Here is a 26027-nt window from a genome sequence, read left to right as displayed (position 1 = left end):
TCTTTTAGCGGAGCTACCTTCCTTTTTAAGCAGAATAAATCGCTTCTGCTCATCAGTGGGAAGGCAGTTAACGCCGAGTAAAACCATGCTCATTTTCATAACTCCCTAATGGGAAGGTGCGTCTGGCTGGCAAACCAGTCAGTCCCAGTGCTGTTCAGGGGTCTCCGTGTTCCAAACCGGGATCCAAAACAAACCTTCCCTTCAGGTGGCAGCTGGGTCTGCACCTGGAGAAATATGTATTCACAAGATTTATCAGAGAGCAGAAATGATTACATATGACATTCCAGATGGATTTAGTTATGAATTTGATAGGCTCAGCCAAGACTAGACTTTTTCTTCATATTTGCAGTTGTGTTTAATCTGTTTTGGACCATCCTTTAGTTTGTGTCTTAGAGCAGTATTTGCCAGTATGGTTACCAATAGAGTTGTTTTAAGCGTTTTCACAGCTAAGAGCTGAATCCAAAATTAGTTTCCTACGCTTTAATTATTTTATTTACCAATATTCTCCCTCAGACAAACTCTGATGGTACTTCTGATATTTGGTAGAAAGAAGCAAAACTTCAGGTGGTCCCCAGGCCCATTTGTGGCTGTAGCTGGCCACTGAAAGATTTGAGCTGGTTAATAACAAACACTGGTTTTATACAGGTTAACGAAGCGTCTAATCATTGCATGCTCTTCTGCTAATTTCTAAGAGTTACAGTTAGGCTGTCATCAATATTCTCTGCCATCTTCTGAAATACATTATTTGAAAATTGGAAAGCAACTACAGTAAGAAATTCACTTTTATTTCTTTCAGTGTTATGCAGTGAATTTAGCTGCCAGATTAGACAGCAGCTCTGGGAGCAAAGTTCTCTAATCTGTATTCATGTGATAGAGGCGATGCTCTCTGTTCTCACCATCTGCAGGGAATGCTGCTTGCCAGTCACCTACGGCGGGATCCAATTTGAGCAGACTGCTGCAGATCTGTTTCTTCAGTTGCAACTGAAGTGAAGCCAGCCTGCCTACCCCTTGTTCCTCTGTGTCCTCAGTATCCATTAACTTTACTGTAAGGGCTAACAGCCACCTTTCTTCCCCTTAAATTCCATATAGAAATAGACACAAGGACACGCAAAGCTAGTCAAGATCTTATCTTTTCACAGTGGATGTGCCCACATCCCCGGGGTGGTTCCTGCCTGGGGACAATGCGATGCACCCCTCGTAGTCCAACAGCCCGCAGAGATGGGTATGCAAGAAGTGACTGTCAGAAGAAAGCTGTGACGTCACAGTAACCCAGCTGTCCCAATTTCATTCATCAGGTGTGTGCTGAGGATCTGCTGGGTAACTGTGTAGGTCAACTTGTGTTGTTTTGTTGTGTTGTGTTTAAGCAGTGCAGTTGCTTTTAGCAGACAATACAACTAGATAACCTGCAGAAGTCCCTTCCAACCTGAATTACTCTATGACTACTGAGTACATTTTTAATGGTAAGCTCAGTAAATGCATTCTTGGGTCTACGCAGCAGGTCTTTGTGGGAATTTTGCTGCCTGACCCCAAGCTCTTGGAGCTGAGCATGTAGAAACTCTGAGCACAAAAAAAAAAGGGGGGGGGGGAAGGTTGCAAGCTTTGATAAGTGAGTGTGCAAAAATTAGGAATTAAAAACATTATGCACAGATAATGCTGGCAAAGCAACAGCTGTCCGCAGGTACTGAATGAAGACCATTAATTCTACTGGATAGCTGAGGCAGGATCCCTAGAACAAAAACAAATTCAAATTTAATAGTCATTTCCAACACTGAATTTCAAATCAGAATTTTTTATTCTTCAAGTGGATTTGCAAACTAATGTTTTATTCTGCAGACCCTCAGAGACTGACAAATGAAGCTGACTAAGCACTTCACACAGATTAATTATTTAATACTCTTCAAGACAGTTTTTTGCAGAACTTTAATGTTTTGGATTTATGGACATAGGTGCACGGTTTTTTTCCTCCTGAAAACACCGTTACATTCCACTAGATGGCAGTGCCGGCCCTATTTTGAGAATTCTTTGCTGACTGTTCACTTGTTCCTTCTACAGTAATCAAGTGGTCTGGATCCTGGGCACCTTTGGAAGTGGAGCTTGAAGTCATCGTAGCTTAAAAGCAGTGAAAAACGGGCATACTCCCCATGCACTCCGCGCTCCCTCTTAGCTCTGGAGCACAGCTGATACCTGAAGAATTGAATTTCATCATGGGATCTGGGTGCAAAAACTTGAAACCAATCAGAGGAGACAGAAGTCAAATTACAGTTTAAAACATGGGAAAAGTCCTTGACCAGCACACTTGAAACATTATCAAGCTTTAGGCATTTATTTCTAATGGTTGAAGAATGAGGCTAGAAACTCCATCATGCAGGAGTACAATAAACATGGGAAAAATGAGCAAAGACAAAATTCTAATAGAAAAATATATCTTACAAAACAATTTTCATTTAAGGACACGATCACAAAATGTGCCCAGTGACATTGTCAGAAGGTCTCGTGATGCTAAATCCGTTTGATGCACAGAACGGGAATAACTGACAGGGACGTCCAACTCCCAGTGCCGGGCTCCAGCCGTATCCCCACAGACTGGTAGTGCTGAGCAAGCAGTACGCTGCCCTCAGTTCCCTGTTTGCAACCTTGTGAAGGGAACTGGACAGGCTGCCCCTAAGAACAGCGCTCTGCGCTTTGGTCAGGCCCCTGATCTGGGTCAGGAACATGGGGAGCACTCATGTCGCAGCCTTGACAAAGCCAACATTGATGTGAGAGACAAAAAAATGCTGGCACGTTCTGCAGCCAGTGTAGTTTGCCATGTGTATATATAGATAGATAAATAGATATGCACGCACACATATAAAAACAATTATGAACAAGCAAATCACGTCTAGTCTGATATTTACACAATGTATTCCTGGTTTGTACTGTATAGATGTTCCACCTGATAATCACACATCAGATTAATCACATACCTTGATGATGCCTCTCTGTCACACTGAAACCAAAAAAGTTTTCATAAAATTAATAACAACGGTATTTTCATACTTCTGAAACAATTCTTCTCTTTATCCATATAGACTGAAGTATCTGAAGGGAGAGGAACACTTACAGAAGTTATAAGATCTCTGAAAACTCATGATGTTACATTTAGCAGGGTTAAAGCAATGTAGACAACGGCAGATGGAACTGGAGTGTTTTACATCTGAAATAAATTGAATGACAGACAAGTGTAAATTTACTCATCGATATATAATATTCTGAAAGATGTTCGTGAATTTCTGCCATAAAATGCTGTAGTTATCATGAAAGGTACTACTTTTTATATTTACAGTACAATGGATTTAGCCATGCAAATATTGCCGAGATAGTTTCTTTTTGTGGGCATTCTATAGCGTTTCAGAAACTTCAGCTCTCTCCCATGCTGTTCAGATTATTTGATTATCAAAGTATGGGAAGACAAAAAAAATAAATCAAGGGCAACGAATGCATGTGAATGATTAACAGCATGCCTCACAGATGAGCAGATTCACAGATACTGTGTTATCATATTACATATTCAATGAAAAATAGTAACAATTCTAGTAGGCTAGTAGATAATTTGTACAATAATCTCATTGGAACGTATTATCTAGAAAATAACACTGTAAATTAAATATATATGTATACAAACATCAAGAAAGCATCTGACACTCAGGGAATGACTTGTTTATTTTTTCACAAGCATTGATAATGTTGTCGCATACAGGTTAAGACAGAATATGTGTGCAGTCCAAACGGGGATATTCTCCCGAGAGTCATCTGTAATTGAGATCTCTTACACAGGCTACCAACAAGAATAAAGACCAGTTTATGAAGCGGTAGCACAAAAGCAAATCTTTATTTGCTGTTGCTCAGCAACCATGTGTGGAAGGCCTATTTTTCATTTTTGCCTTAACTTGACTTGACAGGAAAATGATAATAAATATGAGATTATTATCAAAGGGTATAGATTATTTTGAACAGATGAACAGACGTGTCAAAAAGAGGCATGTAATTTGGTACTTGTGAAAGGGAGAACATTAGAGAAACTGAAAATAGGGCTGTAGCTTCATTACCAGCTCGCAGCTCAAGCGCAATCCTTGAAAAAAAACGACACAACCCTATTCTGCCTCTGTGCTTTTAGATGTGGCTCTTTACAATGAATCAGTGTCATTCAGCCCGTTGTTACCTGTGTCAACTTTTAGTTCCAAGACCATGAAAAAATCATTCTGCGGTTGCTATGCAACACAAATTGTAAGCTAGAATATGTTGTAGTTCGTATGCTAAATGGATATGTGTCCGACTAAATAAACTGTAACCAGGTGACTAATGCAGCATCTAATTAAAGCCCAATCAAGGTATTAATGAAATATTCAGTCCACACGAGACTTGATAAACAAATCCATCAGTTTGTATCTAAAATGTCAAAGATTCTTAATATATGCAAAAAAATAGACATTAGCACAACGCACAAATGTCACTTTTCATACTTTATTTACTTTTGCTCTTCAACAACTATGATAATTGCTCATACAACTTATTTCAAGCAAACTGCTTCACAGGCTCCTTGCACTTAGCTGAGTAAGTGCAAGAAGAAGCTTAAGAAACAAAGTCAGGAGCATAGGATCTGAAACAAGCCTAATGACCGATCCTTTTCTGCAGAGCAGTAAAATTTTCCCTTCTTCTGGTATTCTGTTTCTGGAAGCCAGCACCTGCTGGCTGTCAGAGGGTGAGGATTAGGTCAGAGATCTGCCTCTCCTGAAACCTTTCTCTGGTTGTGGGGCAGTTGATGTTGGTATTTGCTGGGCGGCCTTTTCCACACTTCGAAAGTGACAAGTCTTGTCACTTGAAAGTGTTGTGAGGAGGTATGTACTTCTCTGGGTTCAGGTAGAGTTGAGGAGTGGCACTGAACAGTCTGTGTGCAGAGAACTCGTTATTTTTGCTGGTCAAGAAGATGAGTTTTTTGGCTTCTAACACCTTCTGGCATTCTGTCCTTTCCTCGGGTAAATCTGATTCCATGATCATGTCCATATCACTTGTAATTAATGTCACCTATTCCCTACTGGGTGTTTAATCTCTCTCTGGCAAATACATATTTTAAATCCAGGTTACTTAAAAAGTTGTACATGCACTCAGCTGTTGATTCAGGAAACGAAACCATTTTGCATCTTTCTTTTCAGTAATGTTAGTCATTTCTTACATTTTTAACCAATACGGAATAGCATTAATTATATGGGATAAGCATATAATCAGCTATTTATTCACTTTTTAGTCTTCAAACTATATAAAAACATGTAAATAGTTTGCTCAAAAGCTTAAAAAATGTAACAAGATAAGACTGTAAATTGAATATATGACATAAAATGTTACAATCTGTAAGTATGAACTCATACTGTGAGAGGCCGGAATATAAAAGATGTTTGCAGAAGATGAAAATACTACTTTTAAAAAGTGTTTTTTTTTTCATATAATATTAAATGGAATCTGGATCAGATCATGTTTTTAAAAAATTACAATCCAGAAAAGTCCTGTCAGAGGTAAGAATCTATGTGGAAATTGTTTTTTTTTGTTTCTTTGCACACTGAAACAGCATCTTCTCTCAGGTAACAGTGATAGGGTGACAGGTAATGGCCTTAAGTTATGCCAGGGGGGGTCAGGTTGGATGTTTAGAAAAACTTCTTCTCTAAAAGAGTAGTCGGGCACTGGCTCAGGCTGCCCAGGGAGGTGGCGGAGTCACCATCCCTGGAGGCATTCAAGAACGGTGTAGATGCAGCACTGAGGGACGTGGTCAGTGGGCATGGTGGGGTGGGTTGGTGGTTGGACTAGATGATCTTAGAGGCTTTTTCCAGCCTTAATGATTCATATGCTCTCTTCTTGTCAGGGATAAAGCAAACAATTCCAGGTAAACATCTAACTCTCCTGAACAGCTGACACCAAGAAGTGCTGTGAAATATTATGCTACTGCAAACACAAAATTGAGATCTATAAATTAAGCTCTCAACAAGACAGAGTGACTCCTTTTGGTTTGCAGAGGAGCTCAGAAAAATGGAATGGAGAATATTACAAAATCTGAAAGCAGCTCATGCTTAATTCAAGGAACCAAGTCCAACTATTTCTGCTCACTGCAAAGCTGGTTTGAGAGGAAACAGAAAGAAGCTGTGTCCTGGTTGAGTAGTAACAATAAAACTCTTAGTTATCAAAATATCACTTTCAAGATGTAAATATCACCTGGCCTACAGAGTTTCCTACACATGCTGGTCAGCTGCCTGGTTTTCTCTTTATCACATTGGATGAAGAGTGTGTAATGGACAAACTGTTCTCCACAGCCACGAATGCTCCATCCAGACACATGCAAAAAGGTGAAAACGCCTTTTATTTATCTATCTAGCTAAAACCTCGCGGATGCGATCTGCACTCCCCGCCCGCACAGCCACCGCCGCTGAGGGCGCAGCGCCCACCCGCCCGCACAACCACCGCTGCGCACAGCTCTCAGAACCGCCGCGCGCAAGCACTTCCTGCCCGCCCGCCCGCCGAGCGAGGGGAGGGGCTCCCAGATCTCGCGAGATGGGAGCTCGGCTCCGCTCGCGCCCAACGGCCGCCGCGGGACGATTCGAACCCGGCGGTGGAGCGCGCGCGGCGCGGGGCTGGGGCCGGAGAGGCCTCAGCGTGAGGGCGGGCGGGGCGACGCTTTTTCTTTTCCTCATGTGCAGATAGGCGGGCGTGCCTGGGGACGCGACCCGTAGGTTTCTGAAGATTTCTTTCTGTGGAAGCGTTAGGTAAGCGGCCCGCGTGCTTCCCCGCGTCCCTTCCTGCTGGGCGGCTTGTGTGCGCCGGCTGGGAGCGTGGCGGGCACAGCCCTTGGCAGCGCCGGGGCTGCAGCTCCTGTGGGACGGAGGCTGAGGGACGAGCCCCCCCGCCCAGAGGAATGGGGAATCGCGGGTGGGTGACGTGCTGTAGTGCAAAAACGAAGCACTTGGCTGCAAAAAGTGGCTTCGTTTCCCATCGTCCTCGCTCGACAAGAGGAAAAGGGACAGTATATTGCTGCCCGTATGCTTTTCATGTGAGGAAATGCTTCCATCTGGAATGGTGGCTGGATAAATAGGGTGCTTGTGCTGGTGATGCTGTTCCTGTTAAATGTGAAATTGTCAACTACAACGCTCTTCTAAACTTTCTTTTCAGACCTTGTTTAATAAAAAAAATGAAAAGACCAGATACGAGTAGTGTGGCCTAGTGCAGTTGTGAGTCTAAATGTTGAGTTGGATAACTAATGTACTGGGAAGGGCATCTTTTATTTGGAGAACAGGTAGCCCAGGGGAAACCTTATGGCTCTACAATTGCCTGAAAGGAGGTTGTGGTGAGTTGGGGTCAGTCTCTGCTTCCAGGTAACAGCAGTAGGATGAGAGGTGATGGCCTTCAGTTGTGCCAGGAGAGGGTCAGGTTGGATACTAGGAAAAATTTCTTCTCAGAAAGCAAGGCATTGGCTCACGCTGCCCAGGGAGATGGTGGAGGCACCCTCTGTGGAGGTGTTAAAGCACAGGGTGGATGTGGCACTGAGGGACATGGTCAGTGGATGTAGTGGGGATGGGTTGATGGTTGGACTTAGTGATCTTAGTGCTCTTTTCCAACCGTAATCATTCTATGATTCCATTATAACTGCGTAGATAAAGAATTTATGTTCATACATCATTCGCTGTGACCGTGAAATAGTAACAATTTGAGATACAGTGCTTTTCTCTAACTTTTATATGCAAGTAAAATATTTTTTTGTTTATTTTTTGTTTACGAAGCAAGGAGAAACAAGACCACAATGAAACGTGAAGCATTTTTACAAGTTGTGTCTAAAAAGTCAATTGAGGACTTCTTGCGTTTTACTCAAATTCCTGTAAGTAAGCCGTGATACGTGTGCATGACTAATACAACCTGAAGGCCTCTATTGGTGCACAGGGTACGTGGCATAGAAGTTGCTTCTCTGGCACCTGCAAGTGGGATGTAGCTGATAAAGTGTGGGATCTGAAATGATGTGATGTTACAGACAAGCTGATTTTTCTAACACTTGGTTGTTGCATAGGCAGTTTGTGTGTTTAAAATAATGGTTAATACTGTAGTAATACCAAAGAAAAGAAATACTCATTTGCTGCTGGTGTTGATTTTTAAAAAATTTTTAACTGTGTTAGCACATTGGTATGTGGTGAACGTGAGCAGAAGTATGCTTCTGCAGCATTTGTTTGTTCATTTGATAGATTTGTTTGCCCACTTCTTTTGTCCTTGAGTAATTGTACTTGATAATTCTGTGGCTGAGTGTTATGGAGGTGTGATAGACTGCAGACTCTCAGTCTCTGAATGCGGTGTGGTGAAAAGTGGGAGGAGAAAGAAAAATCCACTGAGATCTCACTCTTATATATGATACTGCATAATTATTTGCACTGTGGTCTTTGCTGCTAAACTTCAATCAAGACAAACTGCTCGTCCTATTCATCTTTTTCTAGCCCCAATAAATGTTATCTTCAGGTTTGTCTTCTAAGCATTCTGTCTTCTCTCTATTCTGTTACATACTAACAACTATTGCAAAGAGGGACTCTTCAAGTTAGTTCTCCTTTTGAAAGCTAGAGTTATGCATATATTTTTTTAAGAGTTCTACATCTTCAAGGGCCATGTCCATTTCTCTCACCCTCATTTTGCCAACACGTGTACCTATCTCATACCTTTTACCAGCTTTTGAATATTAAAAAAGATCCATGTGTTATCTTACTAGTAAGACTATTGAGTTTCAACTAATATTGCTTGTTTTTATTTATATCCCCCTAATCTAATCAGTGTTTTTTAATGTTACCTGTGTCAGGATAGAGAAGTGATTCAGTTGACCTCTATGTCCGCAGAAGCACTAGCTAATCTACTACAACAACAAAACTGTTAAATCTCTCATTTCTATGATAGGGATCATGTGCCATGCAATGTGCATGTATCCCAAATACCATTGAACCTCTCTTTCTAAGAAATTTCCTAGTTTTGCACTTACATGTGTAATTATAGGCAATAGTATTATTAACATTGTCATCCCTTGAAATCTTCTTCCTATTTTTTCCCAAATTCAAACAAATTAATATGAAACTTTTATTTAGGGCAAGGTACGGTACTTCCAAGATTTCCTTTCTAATAACTTTAGTTATGTTCTTTCTCCCATCTTCACCCACTAATCTATCTTAATGTATCCTGGTCTACTTAGGTTTAAAAAATTGATTTTTCATTCTTTTATTTTTCATCACAATTCACAAGAGTTATCTTGCAAAAATTTTCAGCTGCCATTACTGCTTGTGTCTTTGCCATAGGAGAACTTTCCCTTTGGTATTTACAGAAATACCAGGCTCCTCCAGTTGCTACAGTTTACTGGTCCACATCCTTTTTGTTTCTAGACTACAGTTCCGCTCCCATCAGTCTAACTGTCATCGTTATTTCTGGAACCTCTGTATCCCCAGCTGCAATGAGGATATTGGTTGAAGTTGCCTTCGTGATTTCATAGCATAAGGGAACACCACTGCCCAGGTTACTTTTTGATTCTCAAAGAGACTTGAGTTAGAATTTTTTTTTTTCCCCAAACCTTCAGTGTCCAAAGGTGTTTGAGCACATCATATCTTAGGATGAGGATTCTTATTTTAGGCTCTTCCTTGGATAATTCCTGATTGTTTTTCTGTGGAGGCTGTGGTAGTATACGCTGTCTTTTAGAAGCGTGTGAAAAGGAAGGGAAAGCTTTAGAACTTATCTTTTTAAATGTTATGTTTTGGTCTTAGCATTACTACTTGTTTCTTCCCCTTCTCCTGCTTTAATTTTCTTTCTCCCTTCTTGCTTTGTTTCATTCAGTTCTAAATTTCCAGGGTTTTGCTGCTCTCTCTTTGTGATTTGCCTTGGGCTTTTCACTTTTCTTTGTTTTCAAAAGATTACATTTCTGTATTATTTATCATTGTCATTATCAGGCACTGTTAAATTTTTCCACTAAATCCCGTTCTGATTCAAGAAAACACACTTCTTAGAGAGGAGAATATGAATCACAGATATGACTATCATTCAGTGGCATCCTTCTCCCTCATAGATTTCGGAATAATTCTATCATATCATCCCAGAGAAAGATCAGAAAGCTCTAGTCTTATTATGAGTCTGTTCTTTTTGTTCAAAACACTGCAATCTTAATATCCTGTCTTCTGGGTTTGTTTGAAGTAGAGGGCTGCAGAACTCCCTGCGCGGCCTTTGCTTTATTGTATTTGTTTCCAGCTGTAGAACAGAATAGAAATACTGCCATAAATATGTAACAGGATCTTTCTTCTCCTAGCCTCTGGGAGCCTTCTAATACTTACTGCTGCTTCTTTCACTATTTTACCTTCAACTTTTTTTTTTTTTCCCAAGCCTTATTTTTTAATGCATCTGCAAACTGAAAATATTTTTATTTCAAGATCATGGAAATTTTCCCTTTTTCCTTCAATGTGTTCTTAATCCTATAAGCATTCACTTTAATACTACTAATTACATTTCAGAGATTGCCAGTACTTCCTTTTGGCTGTGGCTGTGTTTCTTCTGGTTTGTTTTTCCTTCTTGTCTTCTCTGCGTGTTCCCCTCCCTAGCAGGTTGCCTACCTTCAATGATGCTAACAGGCTCTTTGTATCTGAGGTAATTCTTCTGATCAAATAGTTCAGACCAACTCCTAGTAAAATGGATATTCTTTATAAATCAAAGCAGATCCTTTATGTATTTAAATGGTTCCACTATGGCAACACTGGTAGATTGTGCTGCCTTTCCTCTTGGAACTCTAGTTTCAGTCATAGGTGACAAGTTAAGAATGATCGTTCATACACACAATTACAACTGAAAATGCATTTGAAGATGTTGCTAGAAATTATACGTATGATAGAGGAGGCTCTGTCTGAAGAGTCCTGTAGCTCAGCAGAAATGCCTTCCCTCCCCAGACTGGATATAAAAGGCTAAAGAAAAGTGTTGTGGTGACCGCTGCCATCATCAGCCATCATCAGTTTGTATTTAACACAGTAAAGGTATGATCAGGGAATTTAATGCCATGCTTCTTAGGTGGGGATGTGGAATTGTCTCCATTAGGAAAGTGGTATCTGGAACATAAGAGACGATTTGATGTTACAGGAACATCGTTTATGCTTAGTAGTGTTGTTATCCACTTTAAATGTTATCCATTTTAAAAACCACCCTTTTTAACAATAAAGGGTACCAGCAGGAATTTCTCATGCTATTTGTAAAGAAATAAAACTTATAGAAGGTATTTTATCTGTAATTGCAAAGGAATGGAAAGTAATCCTTTATGTCAAGAAAAAGGTTAACTTTAGGAGGAAAAAAGTGAAAAACGTATCTTAACACTGATGTGGAATTGTGTGTTATCTTCTGACTACAGAAAAATACATTTGATCCTTTCAATTTGAATGAATTACTTCAAGAATTGTCTAGAAAACAAAAAGAAGTACTATGGGAGAGGCTGACACACCTATTGAAAGGGACCTTGATGGAGAAACCTGTGGAAACATGGCAAAGGGCAGAAGATGCTGAAAGTAACGATGCCATGGAAGTTGAGAGAGCTCCAGAAATGGTAAAAAATCATGTGAAATAAATAACATTTAATATTCACCTGGGGAATAAAATGGAATATTTTCATGGCAACTCTTAAGTATGCAAGGGTCGTCAAACAAGATCATCTCCAAACATCTTCTACTTAAAATATTTATATATATACAATATTATATTTATTTAACCAACCTCTTAACTATTATGCGTGGATTAAGCAGAAGTCATCATTTCACTATACTACAAAATAATATATCTGCTGATAATTTAATTCTGAAAGATGGAACTTAGTTTTGTCACAGCTTGTGGGGGTTTTTTTATGTCTTGTTTCAGTAAATGCTGCTCTCAGATGTACCTTAAACATCTGACATATACCATAAGAAATTCACTACCTGTTTTAATATATCAGTTTCCTGAATGAAGATTTTTAAAATTAGATTTCAGTGCCCCTTCCCAAATTTATATTTAGCGTACACACTATTTTCTTAACTCAGACCCTCATATACTGCTTCTGTGCTGCAGTCCATGAACTCTCTAGAATACTGGGGGAAAGGTTTATTTAATTTTGGGGAAAAAAGAAGTCCAGTGTGGAAATCATTAGGGAGCCCTAGGGACTTGTAGAAAGTCCATCATATGTGCAGAGGCCTGTAGACTCATGCAGCTGCATCTAAAGTCACCAAATCAAATCAGTCAACAGATTTTTTTCATTTACAGAACACCCTGCTAAATTGGATCTTTCTAGCTCCAGAATGCGTGTCTGTCTAATTGGATTTGTTCAGATGAATTTTTTTATGGAGGAGTGGATACATACGTACAGTCAGCAAGTTATCTACCAGCTGGAGCTGAAGGCTTTTTGGAAAAAAACTTTTTGAAAAGGATGTGCTTCAAAAACTGCATTTTCCTCATGCAGCTTGATAGATTTTGGGTGCTGGTGTATTCTGTTCAAAATAGCTGTCTAATAGCCGTTTGCCTTTGCTCTCTGTTGCTAAGTTTATTTCATAAAATCATAGCACGGCTTGAGTTGGAAGCAACCTTAGAGATCATCCAGTTCCAGCCTCCTGTCATTGGCAGCTCAGGCTGCCCAGGGCCCCATCCAACCTGACCCTGAACACCTGCAGGGGTAGGACATCCACAGTATCACTGGGCAACCTGTTCCAATGCTGTGCCACCCTCTGTGTAATAAAATTAGTCCTAACATCTAAGCTAAATCCCCCATCTTCTAGTTTAAAATCATTCCCTCTTGTCCATCACTATTTGGCCATGTAAAAAGTCAGTCTCCCTCCTAAATATAAGCTTGCTTTAAGTACTGGAAGGCTGCAGTGAGGTCTCCCCACAGCCTTCTCCCTGGGCTGAATAACCTTGTCATAACTGTCTTCTGACAGTAAAACAGATTGCAGAATCATTTCCTTAACATTGCTTTCTTTCAGAAACAAACTGTAGCTGTGATCCAAGGAGTGACAGCTGTAGTTACAGCTTCCATACCCGTAGTGGATGAAACAGTGAACTACAAAGCTCTTCTAGAATGTGCCTTTATATTAAATGGTGCGTACTTGTCTGTTTTACCATACATCATTACACTGGTTTTTAGCAGATGGCAATACCAAGCTTTTTGTTTGACCTGAGTGCCTTATGGAAAAAAAAAAAAAAAAGGACAAAAGTTGGTACTGATGCAAGTTCTTTTAGAGATAAAATTAAGGGAGTACTTACTTGAACATCAGTTACACAATCTAAAGCTTGGAACTTAAATAGTTTTCTTTCCCCACACCTGTTCACCCAAGGACAGGTGGCTTGCCATAAAAATACTGTAAGCCACAGAATAAGTAAAAACTGAAGATAGCGTTGCTCCTGATAGAAAAACTTGGCCAAAACCTTAGAATTAGCAAAGCTGCCTAAATATCCACAGTAAAAATATGTTATTAAGACATGTAAATATGGCAGGAGCCGGTAGATATCGTGAGATAGACTTAGCGTGGTAACGGAAGAATGTTTTACGTGACTAACATCACTGCAGTAAATACTTTATTCCTGTTGTAGGTATTGTTCCTGCATTACCTGAATCTGAAAATATCCTACGGGGTGCCATCCAGCGTGTATGTGAAATGTGGTGGGAGAAAGGACTGGAAGGAAAGGAGCAGCTAGGGAAAACAGTATTTATTTTACTGCTAAGGAAAAGTCTGAGTAAAGCTGCTACGGTATGCTGAAGCTATATTGAGTTTTAAATTAGTAGAGAATATTCCAAAAAGGATACTCTCTCCCAAGTATGCTTTTTTTATGTTAATTTGTTTTCTCTGTCCTAGTGCTTCTCCATTAATGAACAGTACTATACATGTTGGTTACAAATTGTGGTTTTGGTGGTGTTGCTATAAAGAACATATCAAAATGCTGCCTTCTCTGGAATCAACTTTAAAGACTTTTGGCAGCAGTTTCACCAGAGAACAGTTTGTTTTACAACCTTTATTTTCTCCTCTGCTCGTCTGTAAAGCCCAGTGGCAAAGGTTTAAGTAGCAGTTAGCTCTTTGAGTTAATTCAGGTTTTAAGAGCTATTCTCAGCAACTCATAGAGAATTCTTAAGTGGGAAACTTCATTTTCTGTTCCTCTGTATCTAGAAATAATTTCTCTTGCTTAATTATCTATTGGTGAATAGAATTTTTTTTGTTTTCAAGTGACAGCTACTTAGAGCAATGTGACATAATCTTGCACTAACCCAATAAATATTTCCCTTACGTGTTCTATCCTTTTATTTTTCCCTGTTAACTGCTTTCATCGTTTAAAGTTTGAGAAGTGAAGAAGTGGAATAATACCATTTTAATCTATCCTGTGTAAAGTACAAGCTTTCTGTGCAGAAAGCATTTCTTCAGTTGCTGGGAGTCAGTATTTCCACAGTCAAAAATATTTTTGTAATCTTTTCCCAGTGGTAGGAGTGAAAGTTGATTAACGTTCATAATTTTGCAATCTGAAAACTTTCTATTTGTAACAATGTGTTTCAGTTTCATTATCTAAAATCCCTTAAATGACTCTTCACATTAAAAGTGTACCTAGATCACTGCAATGTGGGCTTTTTTTTTCTGTCAGGGTGCAGACATCGTTCGTCTATGGAATCTACATCAGACGTTACTTTGTTTTGATTATGATTCAGAGGACAGTAATGAAGTCAAAGACCTGTTACTTCAGTGTTTTATGAGTGTAAAGCACATCAAAAAAGAAGAGGTAAGCAAACTTTTGTCCTGCCCTGCTTTTCTGTGAGAGAGCTCTGGTTATTTTTAACAGTTATGCATTAAGCCTTTTGACTGATAAGGTCTAACATACTGTCAGGGATGCTGCAGCCATTCACAGACTTTCCTTTCATTTTTTCCCCTCCTCAGCATGAGTGCTCATACAGCTGTGTCGTGAGTTCATTCTAGGAGGTAACTGATCTATTTTTTTTTTCCTAGTAAGAATGTCAGGCTGCTTTGAGTGGTTCATCATATGCAAAGATGAAGAGAAGGGGAGGGTCGGAAACTGTGTTAACTTGATTTTGGATCAGACTAGATTGATACAGAATTGTGCATTTATGCTGCAGTACAGAATCCCTGCAGTTCAGTTTTTCTGCCTTCCCAGACTGCACTGTTCAACTCAGTAATACTTCTTGCAGGTTTATTTTTAGACTGGAGTGTTACTGGAGTGTTCCTCTGAATTTATCTTTGTGTGATTTATGAAAATGTTCTAGTGGGCTTCCAGTCACCTGGAGAGCCCTTAGAAGTAGGTCTGCTTTCTCATCTTTTCTTGCTAACTTTGTGTGTATGTATACATCTGACATCACAGTGTATTACGTCTGCACCAGTATGGTGGAGAGCAAGTTCATAACCTTATTCACTTGTCACCAGGTTGCTGAGGATATTGATAGTGAGAATTGTTTCAGATCCATTGACCACAGGCAGCAGATTAAATTAAAGGGATTTGCTGTCATTCTCATGATCATGGTCAATCTGCTCAAACTGAAGGAAGAAGGAATTGTTGAACTAAACTGAATACAGACTTCTGTTGGATGCCTTCCTCACTTCACAGGATAGAAAGCTACTTTGTGCCTTCTCTTCATCTGTCTTTTCTGCTAAGTTTGCAGAAGATGGAAACATTTTGAGTACGGCCTCAACTTTGCATTGTTGAGGTAGGAGCTGTAAGTTGTGATTCCCTTGACCTTTCAGTTTTTCAAGGATCTTGATGGGAGAGTGCACTGCTGGTATTAGGTATCAGACCACCAAAGGTGGAGATAAGTGGCTTTTTTACAATTTTATTTTATAATCCAGTGTTTTTCTTTCTTGGTAGAAGCATCCCTCATTGACAACTGGTCCTTTATTATTGCACCTCCTTATGAGTTTTCCTGATTTGTTTTTGCTAGAAAAGTAAAAAGGAACTTTGCAGCTGGCTCACTCACCATTGCATAGCATCAGACTCTTCAGAGTCTCAAGAAGCTGGATACACTCACTATATGATGACACAGACCTAGGCTACTTGTGCAGATACCGTCCGAGGTTCTAATTCCAAGGGCAGATCTTCCTCAGTCTAGAAGAGTTCCTCCTCTCTCCACAGCCTTCCACTCCCTTCTCTTGCTAAAGTTTTGTTGCTCATTAGACTTGTCATCACCACTTGTAACTTGCTAATGGAAAAAAGTTTTCATCTGCTTTCATGAATTAAAACAGCTCCCGGACACTTGCACTAGTACCTATTGTGAGACAGTATGAAAGGAATTGTCCTTGCTAATCAGAACACTTATCTTCCTCAGCTGTTCTCTGTGGCTTTGTTCAAAAACGTACCTAATGCTGAAGAATTGTCACGCTCTTTTATCTGTACCTTTACCATCTTTACAGCACCATCTCAGAATAATGCTGCGCTTGACAGAGCTCTGAAAACCCTTGGTGTGAAACCCTTAAAAGAGGATGAGGAGGGGTGGACCCATGGTCACTCAGGTGCATTGTTTGCACCTGAGTTCCCTGGGTTAGCCACGCCTTCTCACCTGCTGCTCAGTCATTGGTTCAGGCCATGACCTAGCAATTCCCGTACACCTCCCTTTCTCCTCTGCCAACAGGGAAGAAGAATCTTGAGCTTTTTGTTCAGCTGGAATGTCAACTTCATTAAAATGATACATGGAACTGTTAAAAACCAACTGCAGTTTTTTCCAAGGTATGCATAACAGTTACACTTCTTAATGATCATTAGAGGCTTGGCTAAGACTTTGTCTCAAACTGAAATACCTATTAAGTTGATAAAATATATCAGAATCCAGATCAAATCCGTTGAGCATAAGTACCATATTGTTTCAGCATCTTCATTTAATTGTATATACACTTATGTGTGAAGCAACAATTGTAGATGTAATGAAGTGCTTTTTTAGAATTAACTAAAGCAAGTGATTTTCATTTAAACTGTAGTGCATTACTTGCAGTGTTTGTGTTAGAGAATTGCAGGTCTTTTTCTACTACTGTGAAGTCTTTTTATTTTTCTTGTGGACAATCTCTGATTTAATACAGTAAGATTCTACAGAGACATCTTGATAACAAATAACTTGCAGGGTCATAGCTTGAGAACTGGATTGATGGATAAAGAACATGATTTTTCTTTTCCTTTGATTATTCAGGGAAGTGTTATATAGATTATTCTTCATATTAAAATCAGAGGCTTTCCAATGCTTTCAGTTACAACAGTGTATACGTATATATATTTATAAACAGTTTAAGGCATTTGTTAAGAGAAATTATAAAATATCTGTGCTACTGTTTTGACTTTCCTACTGGTAAGAGATATTTTCTGTGTTGTGTTTTGTTTTTTTTTTTAAGAGTGCTTGGGTTCATTAGCTAAGTTAGCTTTGTTTTTTCTGTAATTGTTGGTGTAATCTTCCGAGATATTTGCTTCATCTAAAAATAGCATTGGTACACAGAATTAAGACTAATCATGGTAATTCACAAAAACTTCATGTGATTATTTTTATGAGTTGTGCATAGGATGCTTGCTTGATAGCATTTCCCATGTGTTATTGCAGATCCTTGATGGAATACATTTCAGAAGTTTATTTCAGAGCATGGAAGAAGGTGTCAGGAGAAACTTTAGAGGTATTACTATGCTTGAAATTTTATTTGGATAGCTCTGAATTTTAAGATGGGGGGGGGGGGATTATGTGAATTTTCATCCTAAGAAGGGTTCCTAGGCAAACGTTAAGGAATCCTTTCCCTAAGCAAAGGGCCTCTTCAGCAGTGCCAAGGAGTAAGAGCAAGCTGTGCTACTAATGTTTTAGCCACTTTGATCAGCTTGGTTGCTATTAAGCACCTCTAATTCTGCTGCTGAAATAATTCTTTGCACAACTATGTATGTACACAATGTTTTTTTGTAAATATGGTAATGCCTGAATTACTGAAACGTTTACTCAGTATGTGCAGATCTATATATTTGATAGCTTAAACATTTATCAAGGTTTTGTGGATTTCTATGGAGATGGTCAAAACCATAATTACAGCATCACAGCAAAGTCCCAGCCAAATTTCAGATACAGGCTCTGAAGATTATGGTGAATGGGGCTCCCCAATTGTCTTCAGTGTTCTCATTTTAGGGCCAGTTCTCATTAATGTTTTTATGAATGATCTGGATGCAGGATTGAACTGCATGCTAAGTAAGTTTGTGGATGATGCTAAAGTAGGAGGAGCTGTGGACTCAGAGGATATGGAGGACTTGTTAGATCTTGACAGATTAGACGGCGGGGTAACCAGCATAAGAAATTTAACAAGATCACATGCCAAATTCTGCACTTGTGATTGAGTAATCCTAGATATACCCTGGATTGGTGGGTGAAAAGCTGGACAGCAGTTCCATGGAAAGGAATCTGGATGGTTTTTTTGACAGTGAGTTGACTCTGAGTCAGCAGTGAGCCCTTGCTGGCCCTTCTGGCTGCTATACTCTGGGTACACCAGGCCCAGCACCGCCACCTGGTGAGGGAAGGGATTGTCTGCTGTGTGATCACACTTCAAGCACTGTGTGCAGTTTGGGGCACCACAGTATAAGAAGGACATAACTCTATTAGAGTGCATCCAAAGGAGGGCAACAAAGATGGTTAAAGTCATAGAGGGGAAGGCATATGATGAACATCCCTAGGTTTGTTCAGCTCAGAAGAGGAGACTGAGGGGATGCCTCATGGTGGCCTACAGCTTCTCACAGGGAGCAGAGGGGCAGGTGCTGATCTCTGCTCTCTGGTGATTTACAGGGCCCAAGGGAATGGCATGGAGCTGCAATGGTGTGGGTCAGACTGTGTGTGAGGAAAACATTCTTCACTAGGGGCTGGTCGAGGCCTGAAATGGTCTCTCCAGCGTGGTGGTCACAGCTCCAAGCTGTTGGAGTTCAGGAAGTGTTTGGGCAACACTCTTAGACATATGGTTTAATTTTCAGGTACTCCTGTGCAGATTTAGGAGTTGAACTTGAGAGCCTTCTCCCTAAGCTATATAACTCTAGCTCCCTAAGCCTGTCAGCAGAGGTGCTCCAGCCCTCCTCTAGGCCAGCTAACAGCTCCACATCTTTCTTATGCTGGAGGCCCCACAGCTGAATGCAGTGCTCTATGTGGAGTCTCATAAGGGCTGAGCAAAGAGAGAGAATTGCCTCCCTCAACCTGCTGGCCACACTTCTTTTCATGCAGCCCAGGATATGATTTGTTTTCTGGGCCAACACCCCCAAGTCCATCTCTGCTCTCCTGCTCTCAATCCACTCATCCCCCGGCCTGTACTGACATTTAGGATTGCCCCAACCCAGTTGCATAACCTTGCACTTTGCCTTCTTGAACTATATGATGTTTGTGTGGGCTCACCTCTTGAGCCCTAAAGGTTCCTCTGGATGCCACCCCTTCCTTCTGTTGTATCATCTGCACCACTCAGCTTGGTGTCATCTGCAAACTTGCTGAGGGTGCAGTCAGTCCCACCAGCTGTGGACTCACATGGAGATACCTTGGAATTCAAAACTTGACTCTCAGAAATGGGTGAACTGTGTATGCTGAAATCTTGAAAATCAGTTTATGCTGATAGAATCATAGCATGGAGAACTCTGAGCCAAGCAGAAACTGAGTACAAGATAATTTCTAAGACTTTTCAATTGTTTGTTTTAGATAAAAATGTTGCTGGACGGCCCCCTGTACTTATTATTGTTTTCTTGTGTGTTAACAGTAGCATATCTATGTGTTTTTACTGTAGATACTTGAACACGGTTGTATTCAGGATTTCATGCACCATGGAATTCATCTTCCCAGAAGCTCTTCTGTTTATTCTAAAGTTAGAGAGGTAAGTTTGTGTCATGACGTGAACTGGTAGCATCAAACTAAACTGGCTTATATAAAGTGGCAATTTTCCGTTTCCTCCTAAAATACTGTACTGAGTCTGGCTGGGATAGAATTAGTTTTGTTCCTAGCAGGCCATATTTTGTTGGGTTTTGGTTTTGTAGACTAAAACAATAAATACAGAGCAGTGTTTTAGATTTTGCTGAGCAGTACGAGCACAATGTTAAGGCTATCCTTTTTCCTACTCTACCTTCATAGCAAGTAGGCTGGGATGAGCAAGAAGTTGCTCAGCTGACTAAAATTGAACAGAGAGGTATTACTTGCCCAATAATGCCATGCTCAGCAGTAAAAGCTGAGGAAAGAGGGATTTTGAGGAGGTAACCATTGCTCAGAGACTGACTGAGCATTGTTCTGCTTGTGGGAAGTGGTGGGTGATTGCCTCTGAATAATTGCTTTTTTATTTTTTTTATTCCTCTTTCCTTCAGTTATTACACCATTCTTACCTAGACCCACAAGTTTTCTTGCTTTTGCTCTCCCAGTTTTTTGTCATTCCACCAAAGAGGAGTCGGTGAGCAGCTGTGTGCTGCTTTGCTTGTGACTGAGTTCACTTATTTAAAAAATAAAATATACTCTGATATTCTGAAAGACAAATTATTAGAATGAATTTTAGGAGGAATTTGCGTATAGTTTGGCATCAAATTTCTCTTGTCTGTAGAAGTTTCCTTATTTTTCTACTCTTGAGCAGGGTGCCAGAAATAGTCTTTGATGTCTGTTATCTATGCTTTCCTTCACCTAGAGATTTGACCTTTTCATAGTTGATCACAGTGAAAAAGTGTCATAAGCTCCTTAAACCAAAATTAGTAGGTGGGTCTGGAATGAAGTTTGTTTGCTTTTTGTATATATAAAACTTATATAACAAAAGATATATACATACAGAGAGAGAGAGATGCTATATATTGATTTTGTATATGTATATAGGGACAATCCTTGATTTGGGTACAGATTCCAGTGACCTATGGCTTTTATTCACGAGCAAAACATTTTGAAGTTGAATGCGAAGCTTTTTAAGACAGGACACTCATATCTGATCTAGCCTTTTCACTTCCCATGCTTTCTTCCAAATATGTACAAGCTAGAAGGTACACTACGTGCAATATATATAGCTTAATGTACCAGTATGTTTATCCTGTCTGTCAGATTCTGTTGTCCCCCGGATCCATGTATTTCAGCTAAATAGTCATTTTAACACAGAATTGATTGTCTTAACATTCATGCACTTAAAAGAGTTTTTCATTTTTTTAATATACTTTTCATATTTTTCTGAGAACATTAAGTACAAAGTTATACCAAAACCTGTGTTAGGAATGTATGCTATTAGACACAAAGGTTTTACAAGGTTCAAGCTTAGAATTTTGATGGAATAGGATTTTGACAGACATTAATTTCATTTCATTGAGAAACAGAGAAGCTTATGATCTTAAAAGAGGACTGACATAAATAAATCCCTTTTGAATTGAGAAGGTGTGGAAGGATCTTGGAATAAATTTGCTCATGATGGCTGATTCTTTTTCAGTGTTCAAGAATTTAACTTAAAATGATCCTATAGATTGCAGAAGTTTCTGTAACAAATAGGAGAGTAACTAAAACCAGGTATTCACTTGAGCAATGTTTGGGCTACTTTATTGAAAGAACAGTAGGTTTAAAAACAACAACAAAACCACAACTAAACAAAAAAAGCAACAGGTACAAACCTCCCTTACGAATACTTCTAACGCCCCCAACACCCCATCTTTCTTGAATGTGCATAAAGTGTACAAAACACTTTTTTGTTGTTTGATTTGCCAGATGCTGAGTTATTTTCATAAACAAAGTAAAGTTCGTCAAGGAGTTGAAGAAATGCTCTATCGATTGTATAAACCGATCCTCTGGAGAGCACTGAAGGTAACTGTCCTTTCCAGAATGTAGTGCCATCTTTCTCCAGCTTTTAAGTTATGGCTCCCTCCCACGTGTTTTGTTTTTCATAATATACTTACAAGCATCTTATTCTACATATATATATTCATAATTTTCACATCGCTTATGGCTCCGTCATTAGGACAATGTTTTTTTGATCCCTTCTGTTTTTCTGGTTTATTTCTTGTTCATTATTTTTCCATTGTTTTTTACTTTGATAACTTCTACATGTGGAGTTAAACACTCTCAGCTTAAAAGTGAATGGGTGCATCAAGTAGGTCATGGAGAACTTGCTTTAATACAGCAACTTAATTTAACTATTGTGAGCACAGACTTTGGAAAGGTGCAGGGAGGATCGTAAGAAGTTGAATGCAGCAATTATATGAATCGTTCCATGACTCAGTGCAAGGAAAGATTCTCCATTCCAGATGATTCAACACCATGTTTGTGATAGGTGAAAGGAAATACGTGACTGAACATCAAACGTGGGCAGTTTATTTTTGGTTAGGCAGCTATCTTGCTTTTGTATAGTTCATTTTTCTTTTCTGTACAGTACTGCTGAAGTATTTGCCATTTTTAAGGGGACTATTGCTGAGACTTGGAATCACTAATACTTTAAGATACAGAACTTAAAAGGGAAGGTTACAATCGTTTCTACTGATGGGGATTCCTCTCCCAACCTTGAAATGACAGTTTCATTTTAGATAACCTGTTTGCTCCTATTTTAATCGCTGTACAAAACCCTAATTTAATACAGTGAGGAACAAATCTTGTTCCTGGTTGTGTAAAAGGAAGAGAACTCATAAAAAAGCCCTTTTATCCTTCCTTCATGCAAAAAGGAGAACTACTTCGGTTGTAAGAATACAAGGTATTCTAGAATTGGTCATGTTGAAACTGCTTGATTTTCTTTCTAAAATGGTTGTTTATATTACATAGCTCTGTTTCTTCTTAAATTGATACTTTTGCCGATATTAGGTAACACAAGCTTCCTTTGCGGCTTTTACTTACATGAGTTTTATAAATGTTTGTGCAACCTTAAGGTTTTATAATGTTGTGCAACTTCTTCTCTGTTCATGTCTTATTATGAAAAGTAAGCGTTGTGTGCAAGGGAGCAGAACAGTTGTGCCGTGATTGGTTATTGTATAACCAAAAAGTGGATCCATCTGTCTGTCTTAAGAACTGTCTATCTGTCTATCTTAAGACTTTTTTAACAGTTCCTTAAGTATTACCAGCATAAAGGTAAAGAAAAATGAACTTTTTTTTTTTTAAATCAAGTAACTGAAAGCTCCTCTTGGTGACTGGGGGGTAAAACATTCTTCAGTCCTAAGTTCTAAAGAATGTATACATGGGCTTTACTTACTCTCATGGTATTAAACGTAGTATTTTTATTACTTATGTTGGCTTGAAGAATTTGTTGGTTTTGTTGTTGTTTTGTTTTTCCAACCTGGAGATGAGATGCTGAGCCCTTGTCTCCCATGAGGTTCAATTCAGAAGAGAAATACAAAGTAAATTACACATTAAGTAATTGTAGTTCATTTATTTTGTGTGCTTTTTTTGTTTTTATTTGCCTTTAATCTCTTTAGTTGTAAATATTACATGGTTATACAGTTTCTTCTTTTCCCTGCCTTTAATCTGAGTATTTCATGACAACAGAATAAAATCAGATGAATGTGGTCAGGAGGTCCCCATAATTGTCTCTTAATCTTGCTCTTAAGTAAGCCTACATTGCGTGTTTCATTCAACTCTTTACGTATGTTTTTCTTATATTTTTTTTAATGGGACCCAAAATCTGAACAAAATTTTTCCTTCCCTCTTCCTTCAAAGAGAAGTGAGCACAGGCACTTATCAAGGACTGATTTCTTTGACAAATAAAATATTTTCTGCTGACTGTATTTCAGGTTTCTTCCTGAGATACCTTGAATCTCATCATTTCTTTATTTTATTGACTGCTCTGTATTTTCTGTCCTTTATGAGCCTACAGGGGCCAATCATTTTTCACTGATTGCCTAAATATACACTGAAATGTATAAATGAAAAATCATTTTTCTTTGCATTTGGAGCTCTACAGTCATCAAAATATATAGAGTAACACACTGAAAATGGTTACAAATGATAAAATGTCAGAGTTAGGAGGTTTATCTTAGGCTTATGATTAGCTGGTGGGAGCTCAGAGTGTGATCCTATTACTTGCATGCATAGATGCAGAACTGAATATGTTCATGTTGGATGTTATACTCTAGTCTTTCTGGTACTTAGTTTCTAAACGCTGTTTTCTTGAAGAAATAAGCTTCAGCTTTTCAATTAAATTGCCCATCTGTATAAACTTAACAGTAAGAGCTTTGCTTGAATTCAAGATTCTTGTATTTTGTTGAGGAGATTTAAGGATTCATGCCCAAGTATGCATGTCAGGTGACCAAGAGAAATCCCAACTGCTTATAACTTATTCAGCATTGCAGAAAGAAGGGCTCAGACTACGACTCTTCGGGATCATTAACATTTTGAGAGCTTATTGTTCTGACAACTCAGGTGTTACAGAAGGGGCAGAAATGTAAGGTGCAAAAAAATCATGTTACTATAATTTCTATGGTATATTTAAAAACTTATATCTCCTTTTTACGTAATGACAAATAGTAACTTGGTAAAAGTCTTGGGAGGGCAATATTTCCTAGGATATGCTTTTAAGTCTGTGCTTACTTACTGAAATAATACTTTTTCCTTCATTGTAACAGGCAAGAAACTCAGAAGTTCGATCAAATGCAGCATTTTTGTTTATTGATGCTTTTCCTATCCGTGACCCCAGTTTTAGCACTGAAGAGATGGACATTGAAATTCAGAAGCAATTTGAAGAACTTTTTGTAAGTTTTAATGTAACTAAAATGCTGAATGCTAACTGAAAATAAGCTGTTGATATAGTTAAAATGACTGGAATTTCAGGATAGTGTGCATGCCTGGGATGCAGAAAATTCAAAAATAGACTAATACTTAATTTTCTGTGCCACATCCACAACAGACAACACTGCATCATTTTTCAATCTGAAAAGGAAAAAATTGGTGTTATCTATTAACTGAGCTGTGAATGAAAGATGCTTTTGAAAGCTGTATCGGGCGTGTCCAGCGTGCAGGCTGCATGTGGTCCAGCACAGCTCACAGTGTGGCCTGCTCCCTGGCTGCAGCTCTTCCTCACTGTGTGGGCAGGTATGCACACGTCACTCAGAACGACCACACATTGGTGTGTGACCGGCACTGTCTGGGCTGAACCCAGGGCACGGGAAGGGCGCGGTGCAGTGCTAACTCAAGTTCTGGCAAATGATTGTATGCATTTCGAGACACTGGCTGAATACGGTCCTGAGAACAGCAAAAAATATGCAGCTGTGCCTTCCATTCTGATACAGGAATTTGAGAACAAGTTTCAAGATTGCCAAAAAAGAAAAAATCAATTTATGTTTGCAAATCCATTTGCAGTTGTCATAAATATATTACTTGCAGATTTTCAAATGGAAGATATAGAGTTGCAATCAGATATTCAACTCAAGTATTTGATCATGTCTTTTTGCTAGACTTCTGTAAGATTTCTCTTAACAGGGAAAAATATCCCTCGCTTCACAGTCACACCTTATTCATGTCATTGCTTTTGGCATTGTACGCATTTGTGAGCAGCTGTTGTCAAGGATGAAGTACAGGAAGGGTCAAATTTCATTAAAAAAATCTCTGAGCACCTTGAGAACTCACTAAGAATTACAGCCACCGCCATTGAACCAGACTGATGCATTAGTTGCACAAAAACAAGGTCGCATATCCCACTAGTTTTTTGGTGTCGTTGTTGCTCAATAGTAAACATTTTACAAGGACAGCTCCGAAAGTAATGCCTCCTATTTTATTATGCCAGCCTATGACATCAGCGGTGGATATTGGTGCTGTGGCAGTAGAAGTTGAACCTGCTTGCCAATATTCCATTACATTTTGTTGCTGTGTGACAGATGGGCAGTCTGACTAAACGGTGTCCAACATGGAAGTGTGTATGAAATAAAGAGGTGGAATTGAGTTCTTCCATGCAAAAGAAAAAAAAAAATTGTGCCCATTGGCATTCATTGGCACTTCCTGAGTGCTGATGGAGACCAAACAGTAGATGTGAGCACAGTGGTGTGTTTCAGCAGTGGTGACAGCACCAGTGGGTCTCTTCTGCTGGTGTAGGTTTTGACGAGCGTGGCATGCA

At 39.3% G+C, this 26027-nt stretch overlaps 1 protein-coding gene and 2 long non-coding RNA genes across 5 annotated transcripts in view; 2 read left to right on the top strand and 1 right to left on the bottom strand.

Annotated features, from left to right (window-relative positions):
• LOC110394485 lies at positions 865-2394 on the top strand. The gene is made up of 2 exons (XR_002435653.1): positions 865-1325; positions 2053-2394. It is a non-coding gene; the product is annotated as an uncharacterized LOC110394485 (long non-coding RNA).
• LOC110394487 lies at positions 2495-4231 on the bottom strand. The gene is made up of 3 exons (XR_002435654.1): positions 4199-4231; positions 3101-3193; positions 2495-2986 (listed from the first exon to the last, which is right to left on the bottom strand). It is a non-coding gene; the product is annotated as an uncharacterized LOC110394487 (long non-coding RNA).
• Positions 6621-26027, top strand: part of NCAPG2 (non-SMC condensin II complex subunit G2) — a 45108-nt gene continuing 25701 nt past the window's right edge. Inside the window, exons 1-11 of one of the 3 annotated variants that reach the window (XM_021388228.1) lie at positions 6621-6785; positions 7797-7891; positions 11414-11605; positions 13008-13122; positions 13615-13772; positions 14653-14787; positions 16643-16737; positions 17594-17663; positions 19779-19865; positions 21707-21802; positions 24544-24669. In XM_021388228.1, the coding sequence (XP_021243903.1) occupies positions 7817-7891; positions 11414-11605; positions 13008-13122; positions 13615-13772; positions 14653-14787; positions 16643-16737; positions 17594-17663; positions 19779-19865; positions 21707-21802; positions 24544-24669 (1149 nt within the window). In that variant the 5' untranslated portion in view covers positions 6621-6785; positions 7797-7816. The remainder of the gene's footprint in view (positions 6786-7796; positions 7892-11413; positions 11606-13007; positions 13123-13614; positions 13773-14652; positions 14788-16642; positions 16738-17593; positions 17664-19778; positions 19866-21706; positions 21803-24543; positions 24670-26027) is intronic. The other 2 variants (XR_002435593.1, XM_021388229.1) reach the window with 2 other exon arrangements.

Source organism: Numida meleagris, chromosome 2 (assembly GCF_002078875.1).
Source record: "Numida meleagris isolate 19003 breed g44 Domestic line chromosome 2, NumMel1.0, whole genome shotgun sequence".
In the NCBI taxonomy this organism is placed as follows: Eukaryota; Metazoa; Chordata; class Aves; order Galliformes; family Numididae; genus Numida; species Numida meleagris.
This window is presented reverse-complemented; position numbering and strand designations above follow the sequence as displayed.